Source organism: Pollicipes pollicipes, unplaced genomic scaffold (genome assembly GCF_011947565.3).
Source record: "Pollicipes pollicipes isolate AB1234 unplaced genomic scaffold, Ppol_2.1 Scaffold_7261;HRSCAF=8764_pilon_pilon_pilon, whole genome shotgun sequence".
In the NCBI taxonomy this organism is placed as follows: Eukaryota; Metazoa; Arthropoda; class Thecostraca; order Pollicipedomorpha; family Pollicipedidae; genus Pollicipes; species Pollicipes pollicipes.
Window position 1 is genome coordinate 16,593,077 of NW_023597054.1, and position 21,396 is coordinate 16,614,472.

The window sequence follows — 21,396 nt, forward strand, 5'->3', positions numbered from 1 at the left end:
TGGATACTCACTGACGTAGGATTCCGCATTGTGACTCTAAAGTAACTTGATTAAGCAAGGCAGGCGTTGTTCCTAGGTCTCGGAAAAAAGTCTCCGGCTTGTTCGCATGATGAGATTCTACGCTAAAAACAATCCATCTTTAATATACAGAGGTACAGTTTAGGTTGCTGTGTTGAAGGTGGGCTATTTCCAGCTTGATGGGTCATACGGTTTAGAAATTGCTCACCCATTAATCTGGCCGGAACGCCAATTTCAGTAACCAAAATAAATAAATTCACACTAATTTAGGTACGGTTATCAAAAGCGGCTTGGCTATTCCAAAATACGCATGTGTTTTGGGTGGACATTGGCCACAATGAGCAGTTCTTCCTGTCTTTATTGTTTCATGGGCCAGCCTTTGGGTTCCGGCTAAAGCAGTGCAGCCGCAGGTCGGGCGGCTTTCAGATATGTTACTGAGTTGTAGCTGGCACATTTATGTAAACTGTACAGTTAGTTGCCAGCTTTCACCTACTCTAATGGCTAAGATCTAATAACCAACCTTAAAAAACCTGAACTGGGGAATTTATAACTTACGCACGAATGCGCATAACTACGCGCATTGACCCTCACTGTCGCCGTTACGATTGCCCGTTTTCTCTCCGTCAGAATCTGTCAGCCTCGCATCGCTGCGACTCGGGGTAGTCAATATCTGAACCCGGCCTCGGATCCGATCCGCCCAGATCTGAATCCGGCCTCGGATCCGATCCGCCCAGATCTGAATCCGGCCTCGGATCTGATCCGCCGAGATCTGAATCCGGCCTCGGATCTGATCCGCCGAGATCTGAATCCGGCCTCGGATCCGATCCACCCAGATCTGAACCCGGCCTCGGATCCGATCCGCACAGATCTGAATCCGGCCTCGGAGCCGATCTGTAGAGATCTGAATCGGGCCTCGAATCTGATCCGCCCAGATCTGAACCCGGCCTCGGATCCGATCCACCCAGATCTGGGCCCGGTTCTGCGGCTTTTTCGAAGGCTGAAAATTTGTATGTTCCATGCAAATCGAAGGGGAGGAGAAATTTCGGTGATATTGCAAGGCTGCAAGAAAACCCACCTGATCAAACAGGCTCTACGTCAACAACTAACAATTTTTACAATACCACGTGTAAAGGATTGCAGTTATCGTTGCTGAAGACTCTGAACTTTGTGATCGGCGGTCGCTAAGATATGCGCGTTTCAAAAGCGTGACGACAAACGGGCGGTGTGCTCAGCTGGCAGCTCTATCATAGTGACGTCACAGCCGAGCCCACGCGGCCTGCTCAAGCTGACAACTCTAACATAGTGACGTCACAGCCGGGCCCACGCGGCCAGTTCCAAGCTGACAACCTTATCATAGTCACGTGACAGCCGGGCCGGGTGGCCTGCCCAAACTGCCAATTCGATTATAGTTTGAATAAGGCCTGTCTGTCCCGCAGCTTAGCTCCTGATCAATTCAGGCAATTAATGGCCCATTTTGCGAGTAATTTTCCAACATCGCTCAATTATTTACTTCAACAGCGTATTTCGCAGCAAAAATATACTTTTGGATATCGGTGAAGCCTGTCACAAAACACCCCGTTCCGTTGGCCTGCAATCAAACGGTTCCGTTGGTTCCCTTTGTCCCGTTGGTCTGCAACGTCTGGTTCCATCTGCAAGTAACCGTACTCAGCCTCTGATGATTTGTAGGCTGACCATTTCAATGAGACAGTTTTGAAGAAGAGCCAGCCCACCGTGCCCTGTGGCATGAGATCTCACCTCCTCCTTCAGAAGCTTCATGGTGAGGATTTTTGTTGGCTTCTCAAACGGCTGCAGGACTTCCACCAGGCACGTTTTCTGGCTGCGCGGTACGACGCTCAGTTTTCTGATGGTGCCGTCCTTGTCGGCAACAAAAATGACGTGTACCGCCACGTGGTGCTTGGTAGTGATGACGTCAGTGGCGATCGCAGTCAGGCTGCAAAGAGGGCGGTGGGGGGTGTGACCTGCTGACGGCTTGGGATGCAGAGCATTCTTGCCAGCGACGCAAGGGAATGCTGCACGGCAGCCAGTTTGTCATGCCAGTCGTCCAGTAACTAGCTTAGCTTAAAGCTACAAGCTTCTTAGCATGAACGGAATCGCAATGCTGGCTTTTTCGGTCTAGTTGGAGAGGTTCATGGATCGTGGACAAGATCGAGTCAGAATAGTGCGGCGTGGTACAAAGCAAATCGTGCATTTATCACCCATAATGATGCGAAATGCATGGCATCGCACCCTTGCCACATGGACAGTGATGGAAACTGACAGCTTTGTCGTGATGACGTCTTTGCGTATTTTTTCTCTGCGTAATGCCCCGACAGCAGTCTTCTAAAGGTGATTATCTCCCTGCAATTCGGCAAAGCGCCTTACGGCTCACACGAGCCCGGCTGCGGCCACCTTTGTGACGCATGTGCGGGCGTGCCGCATGCCACCTGTCCTCGGTGGCATGCGGCACGTCCTCCGCATGCACCTCAAAATGAGCAGGAGCCTCTCGACTTCCCGGAATGCCGGACTGACGGGACCCCACAACCACCGACCGCGTCAGCTCGCCGGAACGCCCTCTCTCCCGTCCAAGGTGACATAATCTGGGTAAAATATCGAACGAAGGGCCCGAGACGTCCGGCCCAGAGACGGGACAAAGGCGGTGTGGCCGGGTGACTCGGGCTTTGACCCGGACAGAGCGTCTGGCGCCCGCTTGCCGCCCCCTTTCCAGAGGCGACTCCTCGGCTTTGTTGCGGACGCACCAACGGCGGTGACCCGACCGCATCACAAGAGAACAACACGAAGCGGCCTTGGGCCACTCCGTTGTTCTGCCGGCGCAAGAAACCCGTGCACCGTAACGGGTGCCATTGTCGGCGTTCGGACGTGGGAGGCACATGGTCGTTTCGGAGATGATTGATGAGGGCGAGACGCCACTGGGGACCATGATCAATAGCGAGGCTTGCCGAGTGCAGCGGGCGAAACAAAGCCACGGGCGCCGGACGCCCCGCGTGAAAGTGAACAGGTGTGACGTCACTTGCCGGAATGATGCGGCATCTTGCGACGCACTCCACCTGGCATCACACAGCCCCCCCCCCCCCCTCCCCCTCCCATCTGGGTCGTGACCGGCCGATAACGCTATAACTCGCGGCGGCGCGGCCATCACCACCCGAACAACTGTGACGCGTGCACCGCTCGTGACCCGAACGCCACCTCACCTGGCGCCGTCGGCGAGGAGCAGCGGGTCGGTTTTGGTGGGCATGACGGCGTCGTGCGCCAGCGCGTACTGCGGGATGTCGGCGAGCCGGCGGTCACGGCCGGCCGTCTGGCCCGGGGTGCCGCACTGGAAGTGGCGCAGGTCGAGCGGCTGGCGCGGCCAGGCGCCGCCCGGCTCGCGCTGCCGCCGAAACGGGCCGTCGAACGCGTCACCGATCGCCGACAGGTTGAAGGCGCACACGGCCGAGCCAGCCAGACCGTTCCTGTGGGGGAAAGGAGCGTCAGATCGAGCGTTAATAAGTAAGAGGTGCGCATTCACCCTCCAAAATGCGCCTCATGCTGCACCCACCGAAATGCCCCTTTCCCACGCTCTGGGCAATCAAGCACCGTGGTCCACCGGACGGGTTAAAAATAGTTCGACTCAGCTCATGTACCATAGTGAAATATCCGGCGCACGTGAAGACGCTCTTCAATGGGCCGCCATTTGCCGCAGCGACGGTCATGCACGGTCGCGGGTGAAACTCGCCACGAGAACGTTGCGTGCAACTGCACGTGTACTCTATGATTTCGCCGCAAAATGCAAATGTGCAACAGTTTAATGTTTATTTTATCGTCAAATTAGAGGAACATTTCAGTTCTCGTGAACAGAACGCAGAAAGGCGTATTTCTTCAAGCAGGGCTGGTGCTCTCAGCCCAACTTGCACTAATCACGTCCATAAATCCGCCCATGGATATAGGCGGAACGACGGACGGCCATCTCGTCAAGAATGCTGCTGCGCGCCGCTGAATAAATCGGCAGGTAACGAATGACTGAACGGCACTCAGACACTGGGCCTGCCCGCACAACTGCCTCGAGAGCATCGCCGCAAAGCTGCGGGTTACTGACGGCTGTCGTTAAGCGCGGGCAGTGGGTGGTCGTACCGTCGCCGACCTCGGCACGCAGCGGGCAAACGCGTTTCACTAAATCCCGCCGGATAACATCGGTGGCAGGTACATGTGGTAAAATCCCTGGCAGAATCTGCAGTAGATAAGATCTGCGTCCACCAGCGCGGCCCACATGGTACTATGTGCAGAGACGCGTACCTCCAACGACCACGCGGTCTTAGATAAGGCGCTTGCCTGGGCTCCGATCACTGGAAATAAATCGGTGATCACACCGTTGCTCCTTACCCATAAATATAGAGCGATAGTTCGACCCTTGTATGGTGTACTACGCTTGGCCATCGATTTTCTAGGTCTGTAACCTGCTGCCAAACGATACGACACATTAACACGGAAAACTGTAGTGTTTGTACCTCGTCTCGCCGCCACGGTCCAACCCTCGAGCAGGCGCCACTGAATCCGAACATGAGCGGGCCAGAAGCGCGCCGACCGCACACCCGTTGCAGCGTGCTCCCGTGCTCATGCGCACTGTGCTCCCAGGTCACCGAGTGCACATGGACCCGGCGGAGGCTGGCTTGCGTGCCTGCTTGCCGTCAGCGGCCGACGTCGTCAGCGGCCCGGCAGGCAAGGCCGGGTGGGCCGGCGAAATTGGCGGCTCCTCTATCCACATCCGTGATGTCGACCTCCGAGAGTGCGGCGCTCAGAGTCGGTGACGAGGAAGGAGCAGGTGGCGGCGCCGAGGGTGAACGTCCGATCCCGTGGCGCGTTGGGAGTGCGGAAGTGAGCTAAGAAACTAATCACGTGAAAGAAAGCGGTGCATTTTTTACTCCCGGGTGCTTGAGACGCACGACTTAATCTTAAGCCCCTTGCGAAGTTTTTCCTCACAGCCGCTAATTAAATTTGATTGTCCACATATGGTAAGCATTTGGACACCGGTGACAGGAGATTAGATGGCCGATTCCGGACCTTGGGAAACGGATGTCATGCGGCCTGACAAGGAACCGGAGGTTTTAAGAGGGCGCGTGACTGAGCTACAAAATATGTGGACACATGCAACAATGCAAACAAACACAGTACATGACATGAAACAGAAACAGCTTGGCAGACTGAGTCGCAGCGACCGCAACAATAACCTACAAAAGTGGTATCGGCTCAGGCAGTTTGAGCTTGGCATCGCACCATGCCTTAATCCGGTGGAAGACGCCGCTGCGATCGCAGGCGCAAAACGCCGCCCGGTTTTTACGCCCGAATAACCACGGGCGAGGCCGCACGCCGACTCAGCGTTACTTCAGTCATTGAAAAAATGCACGTGAGGTGGATGGCCACGTCCGACTGGGTCAGGTAGTACAGCTACCTGCAGGGCTTTTGTCGTCGGACGTATGATCATACACCCGCACTATGCTGTTATTGTTATGATTGTTTTCCGCTCGTATTATGTCACGTTTCTAGGGTCGGAGGTAAATATTTCCCGCGTAATGGGCTTAGTTTTGTGGGGTTTACCATCGGGTGTCGTCCTTTACGAAGACGATTTAAACCCGGATTTTTTTCAGATACGCAACATGCGCCGCCCACTACCATATTTCATGAAACATGGGGATGGGCGATATATTGGCAATCGGTAAAAAATAACGCTGCTCATGCTTTTTAGTCAACCTAAATGGTATACCAGGTATCAACCTAAATGGTATCAACCTAAATGGTATCAACCTAAATGGTAATCATAGTTCGAATGATTTCGCCTACAACCAAAGGGCATTCGGCGCCTTTCTAACAGCCCTTCCAATTCAAATTCCAAGTTATCCAATTAGCGGCTTCGCTGCAATTCGTCACAGGAGAATCATGATTGCATCAGCATTGATACGCATTTTTATCCCGCATTTTCTCAGATGCCGTGCTGAAAAAGGCAACGTCATGTCCATGATTGCCGGATGCTAGAGATGGAGGACGGTCACGACAAAACAAATATGGTACTCTTTGAAGCATTCAGAAACAGCGGTAAGCCAATAATACCGAGTTACAGGATGGACATATCCTGCTTATAAACAGCAATTAAGTGAGAACACGGCAGTTGAGACAAGACAGACCAGCCTCCCTTCAACCTCTGAGCCGAAATATACAGGACCACACTCTACAGCGCGCTCCCAAGTCTGCTTGTGTCTCCGGCAAAGGTTGCTGATATTCCGATCGCAGGTGAAGGTCAGTAGACACAACGCCAACGACCCTCCCCCCACTCCACCGCCATGCTGTTGTAATCAAGCTGTTAACCGGGGCCATCGACCGTGGTGCCCCTGCACGTCCCGGACAGGGACGAGTGGCCGGCGACTGCAGCGGCGGAGCAGTAGCAGCTGCAGCGGCCACAGACGGGGAGCGGCGCCGGGGAACAGCGGGGAACAGCGGGGAACGGCGCGGCCGGACGGTACCGTGCGCCGCGTCACCAAGGTGTGGCAGCCGGGCCGAGGATGCTTGGCTAGCGGTGGGGTAATGTTCTGAGAAATGATGGAAAAATCACTGCGATTGGCAGCCGCGTGTTGTTTAACCGAGGCTAATACCGTGTCAACATGTTGAGCTTCCTTTCAGCGACTGTAAGCGCCTTAATCGTGGCGCTGCAAGGCGAGTTCGATGAAGTGCGCCTTCATTCTGGAGACTAAGGTTTTTCTCCTAAGGAAGACAGATGATCACAAGTCGGATGAGGTGTCGATGGGCCCCTCTGACGCCATCTGCGGGTGACGCGCACGTCGTCTCGTGGCACGGAGTGCCCGCCAGTCCCGCCGGTGGACCGGTGTACGCCGCGACCAGTCCATGCGGTTGGGGCCCGACGGCGGTCACTCGGGATCGCATATCAGTGATAGCCGGCGTGCCCGCGCTCCGACATCCGGACATGACGAGGCTCGGTGACGAGAGCCGTCGAGACTGGCCCGAGACAGTGGGACGCTGCTCTTCGACGGAGGAGCGGTCAGAGACGCGGGCAGCGCGCGGTCGGTGCCGCCATTTGCACGGCGGGTCGGCCCGCAATCAACGATCCCAGATAAGGGCGTTTACTCTGAGATTACTCCGCCGTGTCCCACGTATCTGCCAGAGAGCGACAGCCGATACGGCCAGGCGTACACAGATGAAGACAGACCCATCGTATTCGGCGCCAAAGCCGCATGCGTCGGCCAGGGCGCTGTAGATGGAGCGATACGTCAGTCGGTAATAAACAGGCCGTGGTCAGCTGGTACGGCCGGAGCGTCAGTCTCCCCGACGGCCGCCGCGGCGATAGGATAACTGGCAGGCGCTCACTTTCGCCCGGCTAATTCGCTGGAGGAGGTCAGGGCTCCGGCGGCCGGCGGCGCGGGCCGTGCCGGTCCGGCCGGCCGGCGCATCGGCCATGCCGAGCACGCGCCGACGATAGATAGTCCCATCTACTATCACACTGCGAGAGAACAAGGCGAACTGAGTGGTCGATAGAGGGCGCCCCGTCTGGAGTAACGGTGCCGGCTCGGCTGGAATGCCGCGCTGAATATGCACGGGTCCTCTGGACAGCCAGCTGTAACTGCTCTTCTTTGCAACGGTGTTTAAGCTTCGCTCCCATGCTGATTAAGAAGCGGAACGCCGAGCGATGTGCAGGAGTTCTGATAACAAACTAAAAAATGTGTTCACAAAGCGCCGCTCGTGACCTGCACCGCGATCCGTGCCGCTGCTCAGCGCCGCACACATCCACTCGATCAGCCCGGTGCGCTTTTCGGGGAGCGACTCGTTTTCGGGGCGCGACTCGTTTCGGCTTCAGATTGAAATGGCCGTCGGTGCCGGGGCGTCCCGCGGCGCCGCCCAAATGAAGCCGCACACGAGAGCCGCTCCGGCCGGCAGTATCGGCTGCCGATCTACACCGGCCGGTCACGTGATGTCCGTATAGAGGCGCGCCGGCCGACCTCCACGCGACGCTGCTGCAGCGGGGCCCGGCGGACCCGCCGGGCCCCAGCGGCGAGGCGGCCGGCCGGCTCGGGGGCCGACCTGCTGACCTCGCGCCGCCGGCGGCTGACGCGGCGAGAGCGGAGCGGCGCGGCTGGGCGGACGCCGCCGAGACGAGCTCGGCAGGTCAGCGGCCGCCGGGGCGCAGGGTCAGCCAGCCGAACAGCAGCTCTCGACCGTCGGAGGCGCTCTGACGCGGCGAAACACGACCCCGCCGAGCTGGCAACACAGACGGCCGATCTGGACCGCGCTGCAGGAATCTGTCGCATCAGCAGTCCTGCACCTGGCGTGGTGCCTGAGAGGAAGGACGCCTCCCGCGGGGTCAGAATCTGGCCGTGTCCAATGGACTCCGTCAGTGCACAAGTACGATTGTGCGATCTGCTGTAAGTTTTGGCAGGTCGTCAGGTTGCCTCTTCGACTCCTTTGGCAAGTCTTCAACAGGTGAAATGTGGAGTTCACGCTCAAAAAAAGAAAATTATTCCTTACCTGATGCGGGGATATGAATATTTCCATCCATTGCCTGTTCACTAACAAGCAGCCCATAAACTACCACCCATCGTAATTTCCACGAGGGTCAAGCAGCAAGATAATGATAAGAACAGTGGCATCACAATACGGCATTGCACAAATCCACATTTGATACCCTATTACCTCGCAAATTACTTGATTACTGTAAGCAAGAGCGAGTGGGAAAGCCAGCGGCCCGTCAAGATTACGACCTCAAAAATGCATCCCACCCTGGGGGGATTATAGTTCCAGACACGACACTCGTGAATTTGTGTGCCCATTGACCTACAAATTCCAACCTCATTAGTGTCAACAGAGATAAAAGAAGAAGCCTGATCTGAATCAACAATTTCCAAACTCTCTCCTTTATATCGTAGCTCAAGTATGGAGGGTTATGACATCATACCGGCAGACCGTAGGTCTCATTGGAGAGCCTGTCCACTACGTGACATGAACTGATAGTCATATTGCATAGCCGACATGATCGCCCAGCAACCGGACCATGAAACAACGGCACTCCAGGCTCAGGAGAATAAGAGGCATCAGTTCACGGGCGCGTTGGTAAAAAGGCACCTCCAGGAGGACGAGCTGATGCTGATGTACTGATCACAGCAACGTCGGCGTAGGCTGAGCGTGTAGCCTCTTTATACATAAATGTCGAAAGTCGCGAGCGAAGTGCGACCGAAAGAACCGAGCGGTGGTGCTCAGCAAGCTGAACTCCGACCGAGGAAAAACTGGTCAGGCGTTACCGCGCCACAATCGGGTCACACGTTGACACGATACCAGCGCTGCGTAAAAACGGGCAGCCGGCCGACCACACAGCTGCGCCGCGTCGCCGGTCACGTGACGTCGACCTCACGCGCCGCCAATCGCAGCGCGTGACGAGGCGCTGGGTACGCCACCGGTCCGGCGAGGCACGGGAGGTGGGCCTACAGGCGTCGGCGGGGCACTGACGCCCGCTGCCGCGTTGACAGCATGGCTGGAAGCGCCGCAGGACTTGCTGCCTCAGTCGCGCGACTGGTCAGGGCGCTCCAGCGACACTGCTCGGACATGCGGGGATGCTCGCTGCGACTGACGAAACTCACTCTGGGGTGGTGAAGGTGGCGTAGAGCACCTCCTCGCGGTCCAGGTAGTGGATGCTCTGCACCTGGTCCAGGTAGAACGGGTACTCGCCGGACACGGAGCAGTTGAGCCGCGCCTTTAGGAACGTGGTCCAGGTGCCCCGTCGGTTACCGCGGTCGTTCTTGCACACTCGAGCAATGCGAGAGTACATCCGCTGTGGAAAGCATCACGAAAGGTAAACAAAGTCCGCATATCATACGGCTGCGCACTGGCCCACGCCGGGTGTAGTGCAAACATCAACTCTCTGATAATTACTCGAAAATTACATCTGTATAAACGCAATGTATTGCAGACGAGCACGATGAACTCGAGTCACACATCACGTGGTTGTCTGGAAGATTCGACGTAACGGGTGTGGGCAAATGTTTCATGCGAAGTGTCGCTTCTGTTTGCAAGTCCTTGCACAGTGCGTTCGTTTCAAGCGGTAATTGGTTTAACTAATTTGCAATCGTTACTGACATCTACTCGAAGGTTACTACAGGAAGGGATAGCCAACAAGATGGCGTTAGCCACATCACTAGCACAAGAGAAGGTTGCAATACCTAAGCACGACCTGCACGAAGAAACCAGTGACTTGGTCAAAGCATAAGGTCGCAACCCATACAGTTTACGCATACGCCGTCCTTGTCCGTAATTCAACATCATAGCTCACAATGTGCACGGGATCCGAAATGTGCGAATATGCTTCAGCAGATTTAACAAAACCAGGCACCGCGTTCGGAGCCAATTCGGAAGTCTGCCACACAAGGGCGGTTTACTGCTCGCCCCTAGGTCCGTGCGCTGTAGGCACGGCCAAAAAATCCAGTACCGTTTGACGAACGGGTTATTGTTTTGCCGATCGCGCCAGCCCGTGGCACCACGTTACGACACGGATCAGGGTGCATTCCGTCACACACTAAGTCGCCGCTCGTCTTTTTACCTGTCGCGGGTGCCCATGGAAGCGGATGACGAGGACAGCCAACTACAGACTGAAACTGGTCCTGCAGCCGAGCACACGGACCGGCTCGACTGAACGTGCGTTTAACGCCGCCGCCGCCGCCTCCAGCAGCGGCGAGCGGCGGACGCGTGGAAGGCAGCGACTACATTGGGCTGGCGTCGAACGGCGCACGGTATGCAGAGATCAAATCTGGACAGCTGATGAGAGGTATCGTGCACTCCACCCCAATGCTCAGCACCAAGGCAAAGCACCTCGCCATGATCAGGTTCATAACTTGCATCAGATTTTGGCGCCAGGCGAAAATGCATTGCCTGAGCTGCCAGGTTGTGGCGTTGGCTTTGAGGTCAGTGGATGACTAACGGACGCGAGTTTTGATGTCGCCCAGCAAGTAACCATTTCTGAAGCCGCTCTACGACATGGGCCCCCTGGGGATGAAAAGCGGGAATCGACAGGAACACGTGCAAGACAACGTTTCATGATGGTTAACGATGATGTGTTAGTGAGCCTTTGTCGCAACTAGCTTGTGGCTTGGCTTGCGGCTTGTTAAGCGATTAGCGCCAAGGATCCGGGATAACATGGCTAGAAAAAGTCGTTTCAGAGCGCGGCGCCTGTCGCAACTCGCAATTTCTGCCCATGCATTGGCCTTTTAGTCCGACACTTGTTTTGAGTGCTACGCAATTTTTGCGCACGGCGCAATGAAACATGTGTCGTGAGGATATATGAACATTACAATTATGTAATGCTGGTAAAGACTACTTACCCAACGTCTCATTCAACTCGGCGGCGTCTAGTCAGTGATGTCACCCAGCGGTAGTCAGTGAAGTCACGACAAGCACACAACCTTCAAGCGGGCGTCTAAGCCGCGAACGTGAGCCGTCTTCATCCCTCTCACCTTGCCGCAGCTCATGTACTCGACGGCGTCCTCTCTGAAGACGAAGTAGACGAAGTCCCTGGTCTCGAACGAGCCGACGAACTGCGGCGTGCTGAGCAGCGTGCTGTCATACTTGCTGGTTCGCAAGCTGACGCCGCCGCCACCCTGTCGGTAGATGGCCGGGTCGAGGCCCGAGAAGTCTGTCGGCGTGGCGGCCACCACCTCGCCCTCCGCCGTTACCAGTGACGTCACGTTCATGTGCGGCGAGTACGGGCACACGGCGATGCCGCTCTGGTTGGAGAAGACGGTGCGCAGCGAGTCGAGCTGGCGCCACGAGCACTGCGGCTGGAAGGCGTTGGTGCCGCACGCCAGCAGCCGCTCCCCGCGGCCGTGCAGCACGCGCACGTAGTTGTGGCAGTCGGCCGCCGCCTGGCCCTTGAACTCGCACAGTTTCTGATCCTTCTCGGGCGGCGGCCAGTGGACCGACTCCAGTTCCTGCAGCCCCTTCACGCTCAGACGAAACAGGTGGTCCCTGCCGACGGAAGCGAGGTCATGACATGTCGGACATACGGGGGCCACGCACCGGACGGACGAGGGATCACGTGTCGGACGGACGAGGGGGTTACGTGTCGGACGGATGAGGGGTCACGTGTCGAAAAGACACGGGATGACGTGTCGGACGGACGCAGGGTCACCTGACGGACAAACACAAGGTAAGTTGTTGAACGTGAGACCACGTGTCGGACGGACGGAGGTTCAGTGTCCGATGGACCCAGGACGACGTGCAGGACAGGCGGAGACAAGGTCAGGTGTCGGACGGAGGCAGGGTCGCGTGTTGGACTGAAGTAGGATCATGCTACCAATGCCACCATTATATGCTTCGTTCAGCCTCTACATGATGTCTTTTCAGGCCAGGAATCAAGGTGTGTTCAGTACACTACATAACACTTCACTGAACGTGCGCATCACGCTACATTTTTAGGCTAAGGCGGTCGGGATACAGACGGATTTCGGGATACAGTCGGGATACAGACCCTTCCCCTCCCATTATGCTCCCGTAGTCGGACGAACGCAGGAGCAGTCGGAGGGCGGGCACAGCCGTGTTGCAAAAGTGGGAAATCACTACCGGATCAACGAACACGCATCGCATTTTACAAGGTGATCGATGCAACATTTCCTGAATCTATGGAGTGAAAGCAAGGACGCAGGCATGCATAAACAAAATCCTTACCGTGCCCCCACGATCATCTGATACTTTTGTATGTCGAACAATATTTCTGAGAATGTAGTGACATCTGGCGACGAAAATGTGTCCAGCGAAGGTTGCAGTTCTGGAAAAGACAGAGCAAATGTCAGCCAATAGTGTGTGTTCGACTGCTTCAAGACACGGTATGGACCTGCCGCGCCAGACAGCAGTTGATTGGAAACTTGTAAATGGCTACAACACATGTGGCAATTTATCAAGCAAGCGCAGGTGACGCTGAGGCCCAAAATCGGTAGGAATCTCGATGACGTGATTGGGGCGACAGCGACTAATCGCGTGCCGTAAAGTTTGCTGCGAAGCCCGTGTGAAACCCGAGCTTGTATCCGTGTTTGACAATCATACGTCCTGTCGTTGGAACACGCCGGCGATTACACGTGTAACCGAACACGGTTGTCTTCAGATGTTTGTGATAACGCTGCACCGTGTCTGGGGACTAAAAACGCCACCTGCTTCACTTAAAAAGACAAATCGCTCGAGCTGCTTTTTAACGTATCATGGCCAACAGCTGGCAAGGAAACGTTAAATTTTAAGAAGCTTTCACTTCTTGCTTAGCAATAGCTGGTCTGAGTCAAGCAAGCAAAACAATGTTCACCTGCACATATCATTACGTTAGCGTCACGTTAGCGTTATCATCACGTTATCACTACCTGCACATGTCACGTCAGCAGGGTTGCACCGACATGTATGACAGGTGACATATGGACATTTCTTATATCACGCCTCAAAGATATGTAAACCTGATTGTTTTTAGCGCCGCCGCAGATACGTTGTTTAATCCTCACGCACTAGAGAAACGTTCGTTCTCCTTACGGTTCCTAAAAAGTATTTAATGAAATTAAAAAACCCAGCTGTTCGACGGCAAAGACCTTCAGGATAACACCTGTCACGCTTGTGGTAGATTTGGCACCTCACCAATAAGTGCTCGATAGCAAAGTCAACGTTGAGCGCGACTGTCAAGCACACGTGTATCCGCGGAAAAAGAGCGTCAGTTAAAGTGCAAGTGGCCAGGAATTACAAGCGTAAAACGCTATCAACGAGTGTGTCATTGAGTAATTAGCTGACTATTTTCTCGCAGCCTCGCAACGCTGCTCCAGACAGCTGGCGCCCGGCTACGACGCGGTGGGAGCTACGTGACTGGCACGAATAACAAAACTACACCCAAATCGCGTGCCCCGTGGCCAGTTCCATGCATCGTTTGATGAAAAACGTGCTCTGCAAGGGTGCGCTACATTTTCAATTCACAGCTGTACATGAACATTCTCGGGAGCGAATAATAAACGAATAATAAAGTTAACTCGAAAGAAAACGCACCGGAATTCGACGTGATGTATCATGAGAGACATAATGCCCCGAAATTGATCGTGCAAGGCGTGGATGAACGGGAACGTCTGTGCCCGCCATAAACATGTCCACTCTGACACCTCGCGTGAGCCCCGGCACAAAAACGCCGTCCGAGTCGTTTCATCATCGGGTGTGAGGCGGCGTTGAGGTGTCTCAGCCAGTGAAGCGCACGTCATTGGAAGGCATCACCTGACATTGGCTCGGGTGTTTGATATGCTTGGGCGCCTGGCGTACGGATCGGGGGTGTTGTCAAGAAACGACAGTTATTTTCAGATGCGTGAGCCATGGAACGCTCAATCGCCAACAAAGGTCTTGCTTTACAACTTCGCTTCATCTTCCCAAAAAATGTTTCCAGATAATATACTTGAGAAGTTTCGTAAGCACTTAGCATAAATGGTATAGAACATAATTAAATGCCTTAAACTATTTTGAAACGCAGTCATGACAAATATACAACCGAATGGCGGCTTGTTGAAACAGATCAAATCATCCAAGTGCTCCATAAGATGTACATGGTATACCTAACAAATAACCACGATAATCTACTCCACCTAGGTGAAGGACAAGCAGACAGATATCATTTTTCGTGTTAATGAATTATATCCTGCGATCAGAATTAATACATGCCGTGATTCATGCAAAGAGGAAAAAACATTTCTATCAAGATAAGTTGCCGTGATCAAGGTTTCCTAGGAGAGTTCGTGTCAGGATGGGGTTTTATTGCAGTTACCGTGCTGATGACTCAACGCTCTGAGTCAGAAATATTACAATTAGAGCACAGTTCCTGGTTCCTTGATGAGCAGGGGCATAGACGGCGGAAGCGCGGGGGGAGTGGGGAGGGGGCGGCGAGAACGTCTGTTCTCATCTCTGGAAAAAAATGTTACATCAGCCCTATGGCGATACATGGAAAAGAATGTCCTAATAGTGCGCTGGCCTCCCCCTTCGTCTCAGAGGATCTGCCGGCACTGCGCATAGGGGTGTTTGCCGGTATTCTAAGTCCCATAACACCGGAACCTCAGGCAAGTTCACGCCATATATGGCGACAACTTGATTGGTTATGTAACCAACGTCACGCAATAGCGTGGGTAAGGTAACCAATGTCGCGCCAAATCGATACCAGGGCCCATGGAACACTCAAAACTACGTTATCTTTTCCTGACAAATAAATCCACCACACGCTGGTCGGGGACACGCGGACGCTTCATTTGCTCTCACAGGTAAACTTTTCACTTGTTACCCACTGGTAAATTCTTCATTAACCACTTCTTAGTAAGCTCTTTGCATTTACGATCGTCCGAGAGAAACAGTTTCGATTTGTCAGCAAGTCCAAACGGCTAACCCGGTACTGCGAAGCACTCACCACCCTTGAAGTGGTTACAAAACACCTACGTGCCTCTGACCCGCGTGTCAAGGGCTTAAACTCTAGAAATAAACAAAATAGTTTTATTAGAAGGATAAGCAGTTTAGAGACTCTCCATTATCAGTTCAGATCACAACGTCGTACGAGGTTGCCAGTAATCAGCAGCTTCAATCACGACAGTCTTGTCGGGCTGCTAGAGCCATATCAAACAGGCGTGGAAAATGTGGGCATATTGCATGCGAAACGGAACTTTTAGGTCTTCAATCTAGACAACTTACCGCAAAGTTCAGCCAGGCATTTACAACACTATCAACAACGCATGCCTGTGGCACCGCCACTGCCCAGAATATGTTTTTTCATTACTACGCACCTTGTCAGTGGTGCGGTTTCACTCCAAGTGCGCCAATGCACTATTTACACCACCAGAGTGATGTAAATAGTGGTAATTTTAGTGGACGAGCCAAAGTCAGCTTTACTGCTCAGTGATAAAGGGGTGATCTCAATCGGTAACGTGGGATGCACGTCATACTCGATCTTCCCTGATGAACAGTCTTCGCACTGACTTACCTGGAAAAAGTTGGTATTTCACTGGCTGTTAACGCTCCATCGCTAAGTACCGTGACACATTACGTTGAGTTGTACTGTAACACGTACCACGGGAGGCGCCCGGCCGCGGACTTTTGAAGCATACGTGAGGTAGACTGTGATCATTTTGCCGTCCTGAGCTAAAGTAGTGAGGTAAACCGTGATTGCATTGCGGTCCTGATCCAAAGACGCGGTAAACAGTCAATTTGCCGCGCAGTAGTCAGTTTGCCTGAGCGGATCGTTTTATCACATGTGCTAAGTAACTAGCTGGCTTCCACGAAGTCGCCATGCTCGCGGTGGAGGCTCCTGGGCCTCAGCTCTTAAGCTCGGTGTTTAAATTTGCGTGACAGCAGGAGAGTTTTCTTGGCGGCGGCAGCGGGTCCTCGGAGGACATGTGGAGGGAAATCACATTTGTACATCCTTTCTTGCATGCAACACCGTATGACTGGTTCCAGCCTTGCCCGGATATGGGGGTAAGGCTGTCCGCTGCCTGGCTCGACCTCCGCCGTCCCCGCCTCGCAGAGATGCAAGCGGAGTGAGCTTGCACCGCCACAGGACACGGCCGCCCGGCAAACTGCTGACTGTCGGGATTTCCAGGGCCGTGGGGCACCTTCGTGGGCAACGCTCGCTCGATGCAGCGACGTGGAAGGTTTTTGCTTATCAGCAGGATTCAGACTTGTTTCTAAGTCGAGGAGCCACGTAAACGGCTGCGGGGATAACGACTGCTGCTCAGCCCCACGTGTCACCTTCCCTGAAAGCCGGCGTAGACCGCAGACAAGGACAAACAGCTCATCCTGTGCAGAGCTGCGTTGCTGCCAGCGTCGTCGCCTAAGACTAGATAAGAGGTTTGGAGGTTTAGTGCCTTTGCATAGGCACAGCACTTCTGTTAAATTGGACCCCTTGTATTTGCCGTCGTAAATGCAATCTGCGCAGTTTTATTAGTGGAACTAGCGCGGTATAAATGGGAGGAGACCCCAGGGTGAGTTCACAAAGTTCGTACACAAATCATTGAACACTACCCAGGCTATCTGTGCCTGCGTGCTTCATGCATGTAAACAGACGTATCAGGCGTTTGAATGTTTCACATCCGTGCACTAAATCCGGACCAAAATTGCTTTGGAGCTTCTGGACAGGCACGTTGGTTTCTATTTTCCACATTTTTGGGATAAGAGCCTGTCTTGGGTCCCCAGACCAATATTGCCTGCCTTTCCGACGTTCCTCGTTCATGTTCACGGAATCTCGTACACTGCTTGGCCTTGGTCTTGATAAAGATCACTTGATTGTGGATCCCTGTTGGGAGCAGTAGATCACGAGCCCCGGCCTCCTAGCCACCTAATGTCCTGGTGCCGCCACAGGGCTCTATCGGGTTCAAGACGACACAAACGCATCTTTTTCAAGCCGCGTTTTTTTGCATTACGGAAAATCTAGCCCGCAATATGGGCTTCAAAACCACTGCCTATTTAGGCGATAGTGGTGGTTGCAGTGGGGAATGTGGGGTGAGGGATGGGGTCTGCAGTACGACGCGGGCGACGCGTGTAATCGCGTGCCTGATCGGGCCCGCGACCCGGTCTCGGTCCGGGCCCCTCACGCAACGGCGGCGCGCGGCCGTGCGCCGCTGCGCCAAGATAGCGAATTAAGGCCATCAGATAAGGCGCTAACTCGTCGTTCATCCTGTCGGGTTCACTCGGCTGAAGACGGACCTGCTCGCCTGTGCGTGGGCCTCTTGCGCGAACTGGTTGCGCATTAGTTCCCTGCCGGCCATATGAGCGCGTGCAGCAGCAGTTGTCCCCCGACACCCAGCTAAGCCCCTCAAAGATTCCGAAAACCGACGTGAAGCATCAGGATCCGAGCAGAAAACGCAACTGGGGACACAAAATCGTCACGGAAGCAAAGAAAACAGCGAGACCCCCGCAGCGAACTGCCGAATGTGGCCCGGTTGGCGGGGCCTCCCGGGTCGCGTCGAGCGCGGCGCGTGCTGCTGGCGGCCGGCGCTGGCAACCGGAGAGGCCCCGCGCCGGCCCGGCCAGCTCGACGCAGCTGTGCAAACGGCCGCGGCGTCAGCAGGCCGGGGGGCTCGGCGGTCCTCCGCGGGGCGCCTTTGTAGCGAGCTATCGCAGCGGCCGTGTGTGTCCGGGTGTCAGCGTCCGCCGCTGATGCATGACAAGCGCGGCGGGAAAGCCCGCAACGGCCAACAAACCACCGAGGCGAACCGGATGGCAGATCGTGGGGCAAGCGAGCGGACAGGCCGCCGTGGAGGACATGCAGACCAACCACCGAGACAAACCACGGAGACAGACAAGCTACCGAGAGGAACAGACAGGCAGGAGCACCGAGACGAACTGGCCGACATGCCGTCGAGACGAGCACCTAGAGCCGCACGTTGCGCGCTGAGCGCCGTCAGCGGCCGAGCTCGCCCCCAGGGCTGCCGCGCGTGACAGCGGCTCTCCCAGTCCCTCTCGCAACTGGCGTGAGGAGCTACCCCACGGACTGCACGCACGACGCCTGGTCAAGCCGGGATGACGCGAAAGGTTGCGGTGACGAACTCCAAAACCCAGGTACAGATGTCCGCTGCAGTCGCACTGCGTGCGATATCTTTCACTACCAGTGCATGTGATTTAAGACGCAGTAGCCCTCATCAGCATTACTTCTATAGCATCATCAGCCAAATGCGACAATAAAATGCGTTCTGATGCATATGATAAGTGAATTAACTGCGGGGATTTGCATATAAATCTGTCGCCTACAGACTGAGACAAGACGCAATATCCTGCACCGTTGGGCTGTGCGGATCATATACTTGATCTGATCAGTACAATCCAGGGTAATAGGCGCAAATGGGAATCGTTACAACGTCACTAACCGCGAACACGCCAAGAACCGCCATTCCTAGGTTAACGGCCTCATATCAAGGGCACACGAGCGTCTTAAAAGAGGGTGAGCCGTACCACTTTTTAAAGTCCGGTCTGTTCATCCATCACCACAGGGTTCGTGTTCAACTGGCAGGAAAAGTTGGAAGCCATGGCCTCCCCTCCACCCGACACGTGCTATTGTGACGAGCTTGTGTGCTTTTCGCCTCTTGTACGCTGTCAAAGCCGGTGGACACGGCTCCGGCTGGCAGGAGGCTGCGCACCAGTGCCCGCAGCCCGGGGCCCGTTGTCTGTAATCGGGACGTAATATCCCAGACATGACGAGCGTGACCTTCTTCCTCTCCCGTGCCCGTTGGAAGGGTGGCGAAGCGGCCCCGGGTCAAAAGGTGAGCCACTACGGCTTATAAATCAACGGGCTGACGAGTTTTGCCAGGGGCCAAGTGAGCCTCATCGGCGGAATTTTCATCGAGATGAGGAGGATCGGAACTCCTGAGAGAGTACACATAAGCGTAAGCATTTGGGAACGCCACGCGCCCACTTGGTCACTCCAGGCCCGCTTTCACTTTCACTACATAGTTTCGAGTACTCTTCAAATAACAGGTGGGGTGTTACCAGCTCTCACACGTCCCGGACAATCAATTTAACGGCGATGACTACAAACGACGTCATTTTCACCAGATCGCGCGGCTGAGGCGATCGTTCCAATCGTCGATAACTAATGGGAGTCGGCGGCCGCTGGTCCGGTCTGGCGCGTCCCACCGCCGCTCGGCCCCGCCCCCTAATGAGCGACACCACCCTGAGTACCGCCCGAGGCCCGAGAGAGGCCCGAGAGGCCCTGTTTACAGCGCCCCGTCGATGGCGGAACGTCCGCTGCCGACCGCGACAGGCGGGCGGCGGCGCGGCGGAATCCGTCTCGTCAGCGGCGGTCGCCGCGGGACCGGCCGGCGGCGGCCGGCGGCGGCGACAACGCCGACCTGCTGATTGAGTGGCCGAGAGCCGGCGGCGGCAGGCCGACAGCCGCATGCACGGCACGTCCCGTCGGCCCGGGCCGCGGCGCCGGCACCGCTCTGTCAGGCGCGCTGCGTCGGCCAGGATTAATGCCGCACACAATGCGAGTTACGGCCTATGAACAACAGGGTACGTCGTGATGCCTGCACGCGCGCCGCTGCATATAGATTGCATGTCTTCGGCTCCCAGATCGGCGTTCGGATGCGGCGAAGCGGGATGGCCAGCGGTAGCGGCGTCCCCAGCGGTGGAATGCTCGTTTGGCGCTCGTGGACTGCGAATTCCTGCGGTGCGGGCTGCACCCGCCTTTGCACGGGCTCCTTCACAGATGGCCGAGGCATCTACCGAGATTGGGGGCATAAAGAAAAGAAACAGAAGCCGCTCAGGCTAATATCCGGCATTCTTCGAGGCAGGCAGAATGCTGACGAACGAGCATTGGCGCCACTCACAGCTGCCAGTAAACATACACTTGCTATAGCAAATACAGGACTGCAGCTCATCGCGCGGTTATCAAGCGATCAATCAAACGTTCCCCATACGTGAACATCGATATGTGCATGATCGCAGCGCCATAAGAATCAAAGCTGAGCTAATTCTTGTCAAAACGCCTCCCCACGATTGGCCCTTTCGCTCTCCGGTTCATCGAGAGCTGGGCGTTGCGGCGTTCTCGGCCGGGCAGAGTAGCGTACACTTCCGTGTCGTCGGCCGATGGCGTGCCTCGAGCGGCGGGAGGGGCCCGGCGGCACGCCAGTGTTGTGGTCTGCCGGGCGGGAGCCGAGGATTGGGCACAAGTGCCCCCCCAGCGCCGAGCCACCTGGCCCCCCAGCGCCGAGCCACCTGGTCCCCAGGCGCCGAGCCGGCCGGACCTCCGGCTGCGCACCTGTGGGCCACGGAGGCGCAGGCGTAGGCGGGGGAGGTGTCCGGCGTCATAATGCCGTGGGGGCGGTACTGGGCGCCGTCCACAGGCGTGGCAGTGGGGGGCTGGGAAGACTGTAGGTCTTTTCAAGTCACGTTTCACGTCGCACCATGGCGATATATGTGAAGAAGTAGCATCAACAAAGGTAGGGTCACTCCGCTTGTTTCAGCCTTGACTCCACCCCCATACGCCTCATGCTGGACGAATTCAAGGTTGCGAAACTTGACAAAGAGTGCTTATATTTAATTCGTGAGGTGTAATCATTCTGTCGCAGGCTTTTATGAGACAGAGCAGAAAATCAATCGAAAATGTCATCGGGGAAATCGATGGCCTTAAATAGAGTCGTGTGTTGGGCAAGGGTCACCAGAAAAAAAACTCGCAACAATGACCTTTGGGGTCTTCCATAGACCACAACTTACAAACCTTAATTTGCTGCAGAATTAGATGCCAAACCGGATAACTAACTCAACTTATCTTGTCCACAAAAATTGCATGCATTATTGGTTGGAAGTGCAACGCTCATGCAACGAAGCCTTTTATTTAAAGTTGAGGCGCCAGATACCAGT

At 55.2% G+C, this 21,396-nt stretch overlaps 1 protein-coding gene across 1 annotated transcript in view; it reads right to left on the bottom strand.

Moving 5' to 3' along the window:
• The window catches only part of LOC119111107 (semaphorin-5B), a 45,679-nt gene that overhangs the window by 5,271 nt on the left and 19,012 nt on the right, over positions 1–21,396 (bottom strand). Inside the window, exons 3-7 of the mRNA XM_037234934.1 lie at positions 12,724–12,823; positions 11,514–12,024; positions 9,648–9,838; positions 3,228–3,488; positions 1,774–1,969 (exon numbers count right to left, since the gene is read on the bottom strand). Coding sequence (XP_037090829.1) covers positions 1,774–1,969; positions 3,228–3,488; positions 9,648–9,838; positions 11,514–12,024; positions 12,724–12,823 — 1,259 coding nt within the window. The remainder of the gene's footprint in view (positions 1–1,773; positions 1,970–3,227; positions 3,489–9,647; positions 9,839–11,513; positions 12,025–12,723; positions 12,824–21,396) is intronic.